General features: G+C 39.5%; 1 protein-coding gene across 1 annotated transcript in view; it reads right to left on the bottom strand.

Annotated features, from left to right (window-relative positions):
• Window positions 1-15,297, bottom strand: part of Wwc2 (WW and C2 domain containing 2) — a 221,013-nt gene extending 205,716 nt beyond the window's left edge. The window contains exon 1 of the mRNA XM_047549990.1: window positions 14,810-15,297. Within this exon, the coding sequence (XP_047405946.1) occupies window positions 14,810-14,940 (131 nt within the window). The 5' untranslated portion in view covers window positions 14,941-15,297. The remainder of the gene's footprint in view (window positions 1-14,809) is intronic.
• Between the last annotated feature and the right edge of the window lie 318 nt (window positions 15,298-15,615).

Here is a 15,615-nt window from a genome sequence, read left to right as displayed (position 1 = left end):
GGTAAGCTTCATGTCATAAGAAAAACAATACTCACGAGTTTCCATCACTTTCTATCATGAAGCCTCTTTTTACTGAACCCAAATCTAATCAGTTTAAGGCAAATTTACTGAGATTGTCTTTCCCAAGATTTAGGCTCTACTGTAAAAATCAAAGTAATAAAAAAAATCCCAATTAAGGTCTGTAATTTACACATCTGTGGTGAAACCTAGGCTTTCTCAGACAACAGATCACTTGTGAGAATTAAAGTCAATGAAAGAAAAAAAAAAAAAAAAGGTCCCACAGAAAAGCACAGGAAGAGCTGGGACTCAGTTTATCACAGAAATTCTCATCCTTTATAATCAGTTCATCCATCCTCAAATAAGGGCGGTCCTGGGGATGGGAGATGGGGTACAGGTGGTGTGAGTGGTACATTGGGCAGATGGTTCCAGGGAAGTCTGGGCTGGAAGGAGGTATGGTACAAGGTCAAAAGGGTTTTAGAATCAGAGAACAGGGATAAAGAGGATTTGTAGTATATTAGATTTCTGTCTCTGAAAGAATGTAAAGCATTGGAATAAGGCAGAAGTGACAGAATCAAATTAGGCTTTATTTGCACAATCAATACACATAAGACACCATGCTGTGTGTCCTGTGAGGGGGCATAAATAAATAACATTGTGCATGATTTAACCAAACGGACCATACCAACTCATTTTAGAAGATTAAAAATAAACTCTGAAAAAGTACTAGTTTAATTTGAGGAGTTAAAATATACAGTATACATTATTTTTTTAAATATTTTTTAGTTGTCAATGGACCTTTATTTTATTTGTTTGTTTATATGTAGTACTGAGGATCAAACCTAGGGCCTCACACATGCCAGGCAAGTGCTCTTTCAGAGCCACAACTCTAGCCCTATATTGTTTTAATACAGATACTAAAACCAAGTATAAGAATTGAAGCACTGGAAGATTATGTGTAGCTAAGGTATTAAGGAAGGTTCAAATGATGAAACTTCAGCTAGATCCCAAAGAGTAGCTATGACTCCCAAACCCCAGATAGGTCAAAGGCCTTTCTGAGGAGTAATTAGAAGCACAATGTGTTTAAAAGCAGAGCTTTGAAGTCAGACAGACATGGCTGAGTTCTGCAATCACTTAAGCTTTATGCCCTTAGACAAGTCACTTAACCTCAAAGCCTCAATTTCCTACAATGGGGATATATTAGCTCCTTTTTCTTTACTATAAAAGAATACCTAAGGATGAACTACCATTATAAAGTAAGTTCTAGCATGGCATCCAGCTTCTGCTCAGCTCTGGTGAAGGCCCCATGGTGGATGGGCCCACAACGGGAGAGCTTGTGCAGGAGTAAGAGATCACACCACAAGACAGGAAACCAAAAAGACTGGAAAATAGTCATGCTGGTTCTTTATATCAGCTCTCTCAAGAGAATTTTGTTAGGCCCTTCTGAATCCAGGCCTCTATCCACCTCTAGGCAACACAGGAGTTTTCTGAGGATAGATTTAAACCATATCCAAACAATATCAGGGGATAATAATGGTATCTGTCAAAGGTTTCATCTGTTCAATAAGTTTGAGTTTGCACAGAGCTGGACCCTGACAGGCACAGTACATGCCCCCATTGAGCTGGAGACAGCATATAAGGACTCAATAAATGGTACTCATCATCATCATCATTGTCATTATCATTTTACCACTTCTTGGCCTATACCCAAAGGACTTAAAATCAGCATACTACAGAGATAAAGTCACATCAATGTTCATAGCTGCTCAATTCACAATAGCCAGATTGTGGAACCAACCTAGATGCCCTTCAATTGATGAATGGATAAAGGAACTGTGATATATATACACAATGGAATATTAGCCATAAAGAATAATAAAATTATGGCATTTGTAGGCAAATGGATGAAACTGGAGAATAGCATGCTAAGTGAGATAAGCCAATCTCAAAAAACCAAAGGACAAATGATCTCGCTGATAAGCAGATGATGGTGGGAAAAATATGTTCCAATGAAAACAATTAAACCATCTTAGCTGAAATAGGGCTCACAAAAAATACTGGCATGCCTCAGGAATCAATCCTGGGACTCTTCCTTTTCTTCTTCCAGATTCTTCCAGTAATCCACCCTATTTCATAACTTTAAATACTACCTGTGTGTACCCAAAATTTAGTGTCTCCAGCTCTGAGCTCTTTCCTAAATCCCAGACTCTATATCCAGGTATTTACTAGATATCTCCATTTGTATGTCTTAACAGGCATCCCAGACCTAGAAATCTGAAGAAGACCTAGAGATTATCAACCCAACAGGATACCAACCATAATCCTCTCTTGGTCTTTCGCCATCAGTAATTCAGTAAATCTTTGATTCTCTCTTTTCCTCATGCTTCACATACCCATATTTTTAGAAAGTTCTTCCACTTTTACAAAAAAAAAAAAAAAAGCCAAATCCATTATTCACTGCTCCCCATTGCCAAAGCAATGGTCCAAGTTGGCTATTTCTCATTTAGGTTATCTCACTGCAATAGCATCTTCTTTTCCATAGAGGAGTAATTTTTTTTTTTTTTTTTTTTTTTGTAGTTGTAGATGGACAGAGACAGAATGCCTTTATTTTGTTTTATTTTTTAACGTGGTGCTAAGGATCAAACCCAGAGCCTCACACATGCTAGGCAAACTCTCTGCCACTGAGCTACAGCCCCAGCCCAGGAGTGATTTCTTAAACAATTTTTTTTGCACATACACACACAAACACACAGAGGCCCCATAATACCTCTATTCATCTAAAAACTCTCTAATGGCCTCCAAACACGTTTAAAATTTTGATGGTCTATAAGGCACACGGGTCAGACCCCCTTTTCTCTTTGCCTCATCTCATAAGACCTTCCTCCCCAATCTAAGCATCACCGTCACAATGACTGCCTTTCAGTTCCTTGAACATGCCACCCTCTCTAATGCCTTCCAAGAATGCACAGCCCAGCAGAACTTTCTGCACCAAAGGAAATGTTCTCTATCTGTACATGTGACTATTGAGCACTTAAAATGTGGCTAATGACACCAGAGGGATTTTTTTTTTTTTTTTTGCACTGGGGATTGAACCCAGGAGCACATTACCACTGAGCTATATTTCCAGGCTGTTTTATTTTAAGAGAGACTTATTAAGTTGCCCAGCTGGGCTCAAACTTGCAATCCTCCTGCCTTGTCCTCCCAAATCACTGGGATTACATCTTGCGCCACCACACCAGCTAAGTTAATTCAATTTTGATTAGTTTAAATTTAAGTAGCCACATACTCCGTGAAACTGTCATACTAAAAAAGTGCATGACTTCCTCCTGGACTTTTCTTAGGCTTGAATTATTCCTCCCCCAGATCTTCCTCAAAAAAGGTCTTTCTTAACTTGGAATGGAACCACCATTTGACCCAGCTATCCCACTCCTTGGCCTATACCCAAAGGACTTAAAATCAGCATATTACAGAGATACAGCCACATCAATGTTCATGGCTGCTCAATTCACAATAGCCAGATTGTGGAACCAACCTAGATGCCCTTCAATTGATGAATGGATAAAGGAACTGTGGTATATATATACAATGGAATATTACTAAGCTATAAAGAATAATAAAATCATGGCATTTGCAGGCAAATGGATGAATTGGAGAATATCATGCTAGGTGAGATAAGCCAATCTCAAAAAAACAAGGACAAATGATCTCGCCAATAAGCGGATAATGAAACATAATGGGGGGTGGGAGGGAGGCTAGAATGGAGGAAGGAGGGACTGTATTGAGGGAAAAGAGGGGTGGGAGGGGTGGTGGGGGGAAATAACAGAATGAATCAAATACTATTACCCTATGTAAATGTATGATTACACAAATGGTATGCCTATACTTCATGTACACAGAAACAAGATGTATCCCATTTGTTTACAATAAAAATAAATTTTAAAAAAGTCTTTCTTGACACCCAACCCAAAGTAGCTCCCACTCACACTATTATCACTTCACCTTGTTTATTTCTAGAAAAACACCTTCACTACCATCTTTACAATTTGTCTTTCCCAAACTAGAACATAAAATCCATGAAAGTAAGAACTTTGCCTATTTCATTTAATGCTGTGCCCCAAGATATGAGTGCTTGGCATACAGTGTTTTCAATAAATGCTTAAATGTTATTGAATGAATGAATGAGTAAATAATTAAGGGGTCAAGTCAATAAAAGTAGACTAGGGACAAATTATAGAAGGTCTTGGAAGAAAAGTTCTTTCCTGCGTTTATATTTTATTTATAGGGCTGAATAGCATTTGTATATGCCCCAAGGGGACAGACAATCTAAAGAGAAGCACAAAGGAGTGGTACACAGACAAAGCAGGTCTTAAGCTTCAACAGACTTAGAATCAATTTTATGAAAACATTAGTGATGCAGACACACAGATGTTCTCCACATATGAGACATTAGGAAATCTCTCAAGAATGTATCCATACATATTCTACAGGCATACCTGTAAGGGGAAAACAAGAACTAAAAGGAGTGCTGGATAACTGAGTGAGTTTTGTAGTCTTTGGATCTACAGCAGCAAACCAGGGCATAAATATTATGTTAAACAGTCTGCCAAGTTATATACAAGTTTATAGTTATGCTGTCCAATGAGAAACATCATTAGCTGTGTCACTCAGTAGAAAAGGGGAAGGGAAGCCAGGCAAGGTGGCATACATGTCAGTAAACCCAGTTACTCAGGAGGCTGAGGCAGGAGGACTACAAGTTTGAGACCAGCTGGGCAACTTAGTCTGACCCTTTCTCAAAATAAAAAATAAAAAGGGTTGGGGATATAGCTCAATGGCAGAGCATTCCTGAGTTCAATCCACAATATTATGTTAAAAAAAAATGAGCGAGGCAAAGAGGAAAGAAAGTAAATGATCTGTTTCTACCATGTTCAAACATTCTAATAATCAGCATAGGAAAAGAACACATCGAATGAACAGAATTATCAGCCAAAACTCACGCCTAGGCCAATAAGGCAACAAAACTGATAACCTAGTGATACCATATACAAAATGGATTTCTCTCATTCATTCATTGTCACAGTTTCAAAGAAAAAAACTGGAATTTTATCTCTAGTAAAAACCATAATGCTAAGGAAAACAGCAAAGATTAAAAGTTATGCACTAAATCAAACTGTGCTCTTCAAATCTTTTGCAGGAAAAGCTGTCCACCACATTTGAAAATTACTGAGTATCACTGCCACTTAATAAAATTATCTTCTTATAAAATGGAGAAATGTCTGGGTTGGGGTTGTGGCTCAGTGGTAGAGCACTTGCCTAGCATGTGTGGGACACTGGATTCGATTCTCAGCACTGCATATAAATAAATAAAATAAAGGTTCATTAACAACTAAAAAAATTGTTTTAAAATGGAGAAAAGCCAATGAAGTACATAATACATTCCACAGTCTATTACTAAGTGAGAATTTTAATCAGGAATTTATAGCACAAATCTCTGTCAACATTTGTTACTGTTGTTCACATTCAGAACTGTAGACCACTAAGATTCAAGGCACACGAGGAAAAACTGCTGCACGTGCAAAAGAGCAAATCTGCACCAAACAAGCCTCTCTGCCTTCCAAATCCTAGCAATCACTTTTACAAAAATCTCAGGGACACATGCTTAGCTAAAAGTCACTGTTTTCAAAATCTAAATGTCTACATTTCTTAAGAATTAAATTTCCTACCTATTCCTCCAATGAGAACAAAGTATATTAATGTACAGCTCTGTTCAAATTCTCCATTGGAACTACCATAACCCCTCATAAACTCCAAGAGTGAAAATTCAGTCTCCAAAGCATACCTTTGCTGGCCTATGACTGTTCCTTTTAATTCAGTTTCCAAAGCATACTTTTACTTTCCTATGCTCCATTTTCTAGTCAGTCTGCTTTCAAAAGCTTCCTGCTAATAAGGCTCTTGGAACCATGATTTCTTTACTGACACCAGGCTTAATAATATAGGAGAAATTATTCACAAAGCAAAAAAAATGTAGTACTCATTGGGACCTCCTTGACAGTGACAAGTATCACCTCTGTACTGTTAAGGATATGACATGAAATTTTTTTCTGCTTGATCATCATCACTAACTTTGTGATCTTATAAATAATATCAGTATGCCACTGGAATATTTCCAGTCATCAAAACAGAATACAAAAATATTTATACTTCCTACAGTAAGCTATAAACAAACTACTATGTACCTCTAAAAAATTAGTTTTTCCCTGTTTTTCTCACATTTCTATGTACAAATTGTTTTAAAGAGTCATCTAATAGTGCCTGATATCTGGCAACTTGACTGAGTGACTAGACATTGGCTGAGCTGTCTCCAAACCACAAAAACAATTTCTACTCCGGGACCTGCCATGGCAAAGGCAGGTTCCCAAGGATAGCCCTTGGTTTCCTGCCAACATATGAGATATACAGTATCCACAGGAAGCTACTTTTCACCTGATATTCATGACCTCACTCCAATTTTAAGAATAACAGACCAAAGTTGATACTATAAGCCCTAGTTATTTCAAAAAATGGGTTTAGACAAGCACAGTGGCACACACCTATAACTCAGCAACTCAGGAGGTTGAGGTTGATGGATCCCAAGTCACAGGCCTCTAGAGGGCCTCCAGCAAAAAGAAAGGAAAAAGCTGGTTTGGAAAAATTTAACAAGTCGCACTGGAAGAAAAGTAATTCAAAACATTGCAATTCTTCAAACTCAGCATTCGTGTCTGATTCATTTTTATACTACACAGTATTTACAGTTCATATTATATATGCAACAAATGAGTGATGAGAGATCATCCACAAACATGTCATCTTATTATGAAAGGTTAATATTTCTTTTAAACATTTATATAAAATATTTTAAAGATTTTATCATCCTTCTTTATATCAGGTTAGTAAACTTTTCAAGTAAAGGGACAGAAAAGTAAAAATTTTGGGGTTTGTGGGCTGCGTATGCAGTCTCTGTTACATATATGTTTCTGGTTGTATTTTTACAACCCTTTCATGATGTAAATAAAACCTACTCTAGCTGGACGCTGATGCAAAATGAGGCCTTCAGGCCAGGATTTAGCTCTTAGGCCATAGTTTGCCCACCCCAGTTTTTGACAATCAAAAACAAAAAATCCTAGTTATATACTATGGTCACACTTTCATACTTTGAGCTAAAGAAAAATACTTCCAACTGTTTTATGATTTTTTTAATTAAAAAAAAAAAAACTTTCTATTTTAGAAGGTTTAGATTCATAGGAAATATACAAGGTTAGTACAAAAAGATGCCATATAATTCCACACTGTTCCTTCCAGTAGTGTGGTATATTTATTAAAACTAATGAACCAATGTTGATATATTATTATTAACTAAAATGCATTTTTTATTCAGAGTTTCTTAGTGTTTACCTTTTACTGTTCCAAGTTACCACACTCTTATTTAGTCATTGCATTTCCCTGGGCTCCTCTTGGCTTTAATAGCTTCTCAGACTTTCCTAGTTTTTGAGAATCTTGACACCTTTGAGGAAATGTACTCAGACACTTTGTAGAATACCTTTATATTGGGATTTATTGGAAACTTTTCTCATGACTAAACTGGAGTTACTGTGGCTTTTTTGGAAGAAAAACCACAAAGACAAACTGTTACCATCATCACATCATATCAGTGGCATAGCAACGTGAATTATTACTGTTCATGTTTGCCTTGATCACTTGCCTGTTAAGACAGTATTAGATTTTTCTCAAACTTTTGTTTTGTTTTGTTTTTGTTTTTTAACAACAAGGGCTGGAGGTGTAGCTCAAGGATACAATGCTGGTCTAGCATAAGTAAGGACCTGGGTTCAAGGTTCCAGGTTCAAAATCCCTTCATAAACAAGGACCAGGGAGTACTGCAAAAATTGTTTTTCAAAATGAACAAAAATGGGCTTGATTCATGACAAACACAGCTATCTAAAAGGAATAGCTCTTAAATCATTTTGAATAAGCTGCTGTATATATACACCACAGTATGATTCATTATGTATATGATTCATATACACAATGCCTCATAAAATACACTACATCTGGAATGAAGACAAAAATTAATGTATATTTTGCTGCTGTATTCTTGTGCTTCCTCACAACTCTTTTTCCTGAGTGTTTAGGAAGAAGATATTCATTAGGCTGAATTAAAGGGACATAGAGAAAATATCACAGATGATAGTTGAATTTTCTTTCACTTTTTAAATAGTAATTATGATTGTAAGCAAGTTGAGCTGGGACCAGATGTTATCCATCTTTTTATCTCCTAGATTCCAGGGTACCTAGCTGGTAACCACAATAAAAACTGATTAATTTATATCTACAATGTCAGTGTTAAAATCATTTAAAGCAGTCAGATATAAAGGAAAGGGAAGATCTTCATAAGACCAAAAGACTTCCTAATTCCTCTTAGCTTTTTCTTAATCAAGTCATAGTGGGAGGCACACAAAAATGTGGGAAGAGTGGTTACAGCTTTAAAAGGCGGAAGGCTTGGGTCAAATAAAGGCTATCAAAACACTTCAAAGAGGGAAATGCAAATCAAAACCACAATAAGAAACTACCTAACACCCATTAGAACAGTTTAAAAAAAAAAGTGTTAAGATAGAGAGTTGCTGGAACACTCAACATTACTTGTTGGTAAGAATATAAAATGGTGCAGACACTATGGAAAACAGTTTGGTAGTTAAAAGACAAAAATAACGAAATGGCCCAGCAATTCTACTTCTAAGTATACCAAAGAGAGCCAAAGACATATATATTCATATGTTAAATTCCGTACAGAAATGTTCACAGTAGCATTACCCACAACAGCCCAAAAGCAAGGGGGGGCACCACCAAATGCCCACCAACTAATGAATAGATAGGCTCCATGGAATATTATTAAGTCATAAAAATGAAATACTGACAAACTGTACAGCATGGAGGAACCCTGAACACATTATACTAAGTATATAAGCATTACACACACAAAGAGACACATATTGTGCTATTCCATTTATATAAAGCACCCAGAACAGGCAAATCCAGACACAGATTAGTGGTTGTAAAGGCTTCAGGGATGGGAGGAAATGGGAAGTAAGTTCTTTGTAAGTATGGGGCTTATTGGGGGAGAAGAGGCGGTGATGAAAAATATTCAGGAATTACACAGAATTTATGTAGGGGTTGGGGAGATAGCTCAGTTGGTAGAGTGCTTGCCTTATAAGAACAAGGCCCTGGGTTCGATCCCCAGCACCCCAAAAAAAAAAAAAAAAAAAAAAAAAAAAGAATTTATGGTTGTACAACATTGTGAATATACTAAAAACCACTGAATTGTACACTTAAATGGTTAAAATTGGGAATTTTATGTTTTTTTAATCTCAAAAAATAACGAAAAAAACACTAAAGATGCTGAAAACATTCTGAAGCTGTATCTTGATAAATCATTTTTAGCCCAAAACTTAAACACACTATGCCTAAAATCTCTTTCCTATCCCACATACTTCTGTGGTAATTTTCCCCAATAACAGGAATTTCAGAAATACATGAAGAAATTAGCCAAAAATTCTAAGAAGAGGCCAGTTCAATTCATTTCAATCAAGTTCATAAGACCAGCATACTGGGCTGGGGTTGTGGCTCAATGGTAGATCCCTTGCCTAGCCTAGCATGCGTGAGGCGGGTTCGATCCCTACAACCACATTAAAAAAAAAACAAAAAACAAAACAAAACAAAAATAAAACCTAAATAAAGAAAATAAAGGTATTGTGTCCATCTACAACTAAAAACATTAAATTTTAAAAAAAAGACCAGTATACTCAGGCCCTATCTCAAGGAGTTTACAGCATACTGGGGCAAACACTGTGTCCTACTACTTCAACAACTCCCACAGCAGCAAAATGAAGGTGGTCTTGTCTCTCCATAGAGACTCATTTTCTTACAGAAATTTACTCAAAACAAGTAAGTAAGTGCCATTTATAAGGCAGTGCAGGGCCTGCAGGCAGCTTCCACACTTTTCCTAGTGCACAGGGCTTCCTCTCATTAAATTTAAATACCGGTTTGTTTGTAGGCCACATATCACAATGGCTGACTATAGCTGACAACTTAGTAATTTGCAGCTCAAAACAAATAACACATTTATAAATAACAGTCTTTCTTGAAAAACCAATTATTGTCCTGAGCCTTACAACAAAATTAAACTGCAAACTATGGACTATTAAAGTCACTGAAGAAATCTTAGTCATTCAAATATACTAAGCAACTACTGCTCACTTCAACAAGCGCACAATAGCTAACTGTGTTGAAGACAAGAAATATTTCTGGGGGAATTTTTGGAAGACAGCATAGTTTAGTTTAAGTTAGCACTTCCTAGAGTGATTTTTTTTTTTAAATTCTTTTATCAACCTCTCCACACTTCAAAAACCATAATCACTCAAACAATTCAAAATAACCACCTGGTACCCAGATTCTGAGCCTGCTAGAAAGGAACAGTTTCCTTCAATGTATGACCATGGCAGTTGTGAAGACTATCAGAGCCAATTTTATTTCCTCTGCTCTCATAAATAATTTGTATATAAATTGATCAAAAAGGAATAGCTCTATTCTCTCATTATTTTTAAACCAACTAGATAAGTGATTGTCTCTTGCCACTGGTAGACACGGATACTTTTTTGAAAGTCCAATAAGAAATTGGAAATAAAAAAGTAATTCAGCACTCTAATTAATTTAACAAACTCTCCATTAACTGACCTAACCAACAATTGTTTAATATGTAACACATACAAAGGATACAGAAACAATAATAAGCAATTAGGACTCTTGAAGAGTTTACACATTAGCAGCAAGTTGATCAAAATTACTTACTTTGACTTTGAAATAAAGACAATAGAGTTCCTCAGATCCTAATCATGTGCCACATACAAACCGGGGGTAGAGAGCCAAAAGTTAACTCTGACATCAATGACCCACTTAGCTGGCATTCCCCACTTCTGCCTTACTTTTACTGTCCCCACCCCTCAAAGATTCTTTTTTTTTTTTCTTTCTTTTTTCAATTAGAAGGTACAGGTGTTCAACATCTGATCCTAGCCATAAGTCACAGATTAGAGACTACCAGATTTTAACATAAAGCCACTTCACATGGTGGTAAATCTTTTAAGTTCAACCATACATAGTTATTGTATCTCCGGGTAACATTCAATCCAAGGACAGAAATGAACAAAATACTACTGAAAGTTCCTAAAACCACTCCTGCTATCCCTGAGCCCCCTACTCCTTGAAGAGGCAATGAATTCATTCCACCTTTTTCTCCTATATTGAATATACAGTATTTTTAAAAGTACCAGCCCATTGGGTCATGAACTACCACCCACCATAATTGCCAACTGGTGAGGTCAAAGGGTAAGCAAAGTATGAGGCGACTGAGGGAATCAGCCTGCAAAATAACACTCTTAGGGAGTGGGCCCACTAGGGAGCCAAAGAATCAGAGATGAGATCTTCCCTGGACGAGACTGGTCAACCCACTTTTTAAAATCATCACTGAGCAAAGAGATTCTACCCTCCATAACTCTACCCAAGAACCCCCAAGCATGCCCAGGTGTCAGGCAGCCTAGAGGAAGAGTTAAGGATGCAGGCTCTAGAGCTGGACTGAATGGCTTCAGATCCTGGCTCCATATTTAACAGCAAAAGCACCTTTCTGTGACTCCACTTCTTCCTCTATAACTAGGAGATAAGAACAGAGCACCTACCTTGTAGGACTAACAGAATAAAATGAGATCACAGTTAAAGAGCTTAGCACAGTGGTTAGCTCACAAGAAACACTGAGTAAATATGCACATATCTACTATTTTCAGGGGTTATCTAAACTACCAGTTCATTCCTAAATTTCAATGTCAACATTGCTACTACTAATTGGCTAGATCCTAATTAAACATCCCTATTAAACATCCCTATTAGGGAGTAGTATTCTCATTTTAGAGCTGAAAAATGTAAGTTTAGAAGAATTCAAAAACTCATCTAAATTTACTCAGTTAATAAGTGGGAAGTGGTAAAGCAATATAAGTCCCAACCACATCCCAGCAAAGTTTGCATTATGTCTTCTACCTTCAAAAGGCTTAAAAGTATTTTTAAATAACGCTTCAATATTCTAGCATCACTACTTGTTAAAAGAAGTTATGTGGGCAGAGGATATAGCTCAGGTGGTAGAGTGCTTGCCTCCCATGCACAAGGGTTCAATCCCTGGCACCACCAAAAACAAAAAAAGTTATATTCTCTAAAAATCCCCAGACTCCTTCCACTAAATCAGTATGAATCACCTATAAAACCAGGAATACCGGACAAGTTCTGATAAACTATCAAAAACACAAAATTGTTTTTCTTAACAGAATAAAAGCAAAAATGACTGAGTAAATCATTGCAACCATTTTAATTAAATAGCTTTAAAAGTTCAAAAGTACTGCAGACCCATAGTGCATCAAGTCATTCTTCTTTCAGGATTTGTAATTTGATCCTGCAGAAGAATCCACACACTCCAATTGGCCTGTGTAACATCTCTCTTTCCATATGTTTGCCAAGTGTGTAACGAAATTGACAAGAGTTAATAGTTACTCCAAATGTGCTCTCCAACCCACTCTTACACTATTTAAGATGACTTACTAAAAGTGTCCTAAAAGAAGACAATCAAATTTATACTAAGTATGTTATGGTGACTGATCTCTCAATCTTTTAAAACTCTCATACTGAGATTCAGAAAGTTACCTTTATTCAAATTAATATCTCCAAATACTTAAAGATCCAACAGCTTCAAGGAAAACCACAATAACAGCATACCATCCCAATCAAATCTATTTTTCCCCACTAAATGAAATGGTTACCCAGTTTTCTGAGCACAGGGCTCATAATAAATACTAATAGTTAATAGTTAAAATAAAGAGCATGCTTTACTTGTGGAAGAGGTAGTGATATGCATAAGCCAAGTCATATAATTTCATTTACTTTCTATTTGCTTTACCCATACATGACATATTCTTGTAATCCTTTTTGTAAACAAATGAGATTATACAATAAAGCATGTATCCTGAAGCATAAGACAAAACAGAATGCCTGAATAATTCAAGAATTTATTGCAATTTCAATAATCTGAAACTCCAAGTATCCAAAAGAATTACCACATAACTGTAAAAGTCAAATATTTATACAGGTGCCTTAAAAGCCACTGTTGGGTACACACCATCAACACTGACATTTACTATCTGTTAAGTAGCTTCAAAGTGCAATAACATAAGTCAAATAACTGACTTGAAGTGTGAAGTTTATGACAACAACTAATACATCTGGAGAGACTGTGAAGGTGTGATACTTATCACAACTTTTCATCAGACCAGCAACAGGCAGGCAAGCTGTGACAAGATGGGTCCTGGGCACAGGTGTCTTTTCTCATTTCAGGAGGGAAACTTAAACTGATACCTTCATGGATAATTTAAAATGGATTGTTCCATAAATTTATAATGTTATTTATGACTTTCTTATACTTGCTTCTTAATCGCTTTTCAAAACCAATAGTCTTAGAACAAAAGTAACTGAGAATATAAAGTAGAAAACTATTTCAGCTTCAAACTAAGAAAAAGGGGATTGTTTAATAGGAGTAGCACCTAAAAACGGTTATAAACCCCTGAATCCATATTCTGTACCAAACTGGGAAGAATTTTCAGAAATGACAGAACTCCAGATGAAGAAGTTATTCCTAATCTATTACTTAAATTTACCATTAGGAATACCTCCTTAATGGACAGTTTACAATTTTACAATTAGAAATGTCTCCTTTTATTGTTATAATAAATTAATTCTGAGAAATTTTCCTCTTAAGGATAATAAGAAAAACAGGATAGAGCAACATATGTAAACACTCAGCTCAACTTCTTAGATGATAAATTTCTTAGATGATGATTATGTTATGCTGTTCATCTCCCGGCAAGAATAAAACATGTGTACCAAGAACTAAACAAAATCAGGCTAAGCTGAAGTCGGGGTACCCAATACCCAAGGTTCAGTTCTAATGTTCTTCCCACCACTTCTTCGAAACAGAATCTAAGTTTTCAGGTGAGGACCAACACTGGGAAGTACAACTCCAAAACAAGAGTTTCTAAAATCCGAGCGGCAAGGTCAGTTACACCCACTAACCAGGGCCCAGCCAGGAACCGGACCCCTCTTCCTTTTCCACGCTCAGGCTCTCGGGCCTGACCTGGGGCGACCCGGGGGGAAAAAAATCTGCAGTTAAGTCTTGGGCGCCAAGTTCGGCCAGAAAGATGCCACAGGTGGCCTGAATGTTTGGTTCCTCACCTTGCATTATGGCCTCCTGGAGGCCCGGGCCAATCCCTGTCTCGCAAAAGCCCAAGGTGCACTCCAGCCTTCATTTGGCCAACTTTAGGTGGAGGCGAACTCGGAACAGCGTTCAGGTGGCCCCTCTGGGTCCGTTAACTGGACTAGGAGTGCCAGCCCCGGGCACCAATCCCGCCCTTCCCTTGGGATTGTCTAAAGGTCCTGGAGGGGCGTCGGGAAGGCAGTGGGCAAAGAGGCCCAGGAAGGGGCACTCTACAGTCCCCTGCAGGGCGCCTCGCCGGCTGACGCAGCCCCGCCTAGGCGGACAGTTCCGCGCCTTCCCGGGACCCCGCGGGGCACCGGGGCCCGGCGACGCCCCACGCCCCCAGCGCCGCGGGCGCCGCCGCCCGGCCAGGTCTCCCAGACAACAGCCGCCGCCGCACTTCCGAGGCGGGTCCCCGCGCCCACCCGCGGCCCGGTCGCCCACCTGTCCCGGGGGTCGATCCAGCTGGTCCTCCTGGTGTTGTGGTCAATGTAGAAGACCTTGCCGTCGTAGTCCCTGGCCTCCTCCCAGCCCCGGGGTAGCGGCAGCTGCCCGCTCCCGGCCCTCCTAGGCATGGTCGGCGGCCTCGCCGGCGAGCGGCGCCTCCATAGGGACCCGGCGCGGGATGCAGCGGGAACACGACTGCCCGGCCCGGCCGCAGCACCCGACGCGGGCGCCGGCGAGGGGCTGCGGGGCGCGCTGCGCGGCGAGGCCACTCGCGGGGGACGCCTCAGGAAACCCTGCTCTCGGCCCCGCTGGGGATCAGTCCACCATGTCTGCGTCGGAGCAGGCGAGCGAACCCTCCTCCTCCTCGCCGCCGCCGCTGCCTCCGCCTCTTCCTCCTCCTCCTCCCAGTCCCCCTGTGGCCGCCGAGGGTCGCGGCGCCCAGGCTGCCCAAGCCGACGCCGTCTGGGCTCGGATCCGGGAAGCTCCGCCGAGCAGCGGCCCCGGCGGCGACGGGCCTCCTCATTTGCATGCTATTAGCATGCGCCCGCCCCCCGCCCCTCCCCGCGCTCGGCTCATCTGCATGCACATTCCTCGCCGCCACATTCCTGGGCTTAACCCTGCCGCTCCCGCGGGCCGCTGCACCCGGCTGGACGCCCGGCCTGAGCCCGGGGCGGGGGAGGGGAGCCCAGGGACCAGGTGGGAGGGATGAGAGCGAAAGGAATTCACTGCTCGCTCCCTCCCCTGGACCCCAAGTCTCGCCCTATGGCCAAACCCTTTGGGTTTTGAGAGTTTCGGGATGGGAA

This window comes from Sciurus carolinensis, chromosome 4, assembly GCF_902686445.1.
Source record: "Sciurus carolinensis chromosome 4, mSciCar1.2, whole genome shotgun sequence".
Lineage (NCBI taxonomy): Eukaryota > Metazoa > Chordata > Mammalia > Rodentia > Sciuridae > Sciurus > Sciurus carolinensis.
Note: the sequence above shows the minus strand (reverse complement) of the source record. Positions and strands in the feature narration are given on the sequence as shown.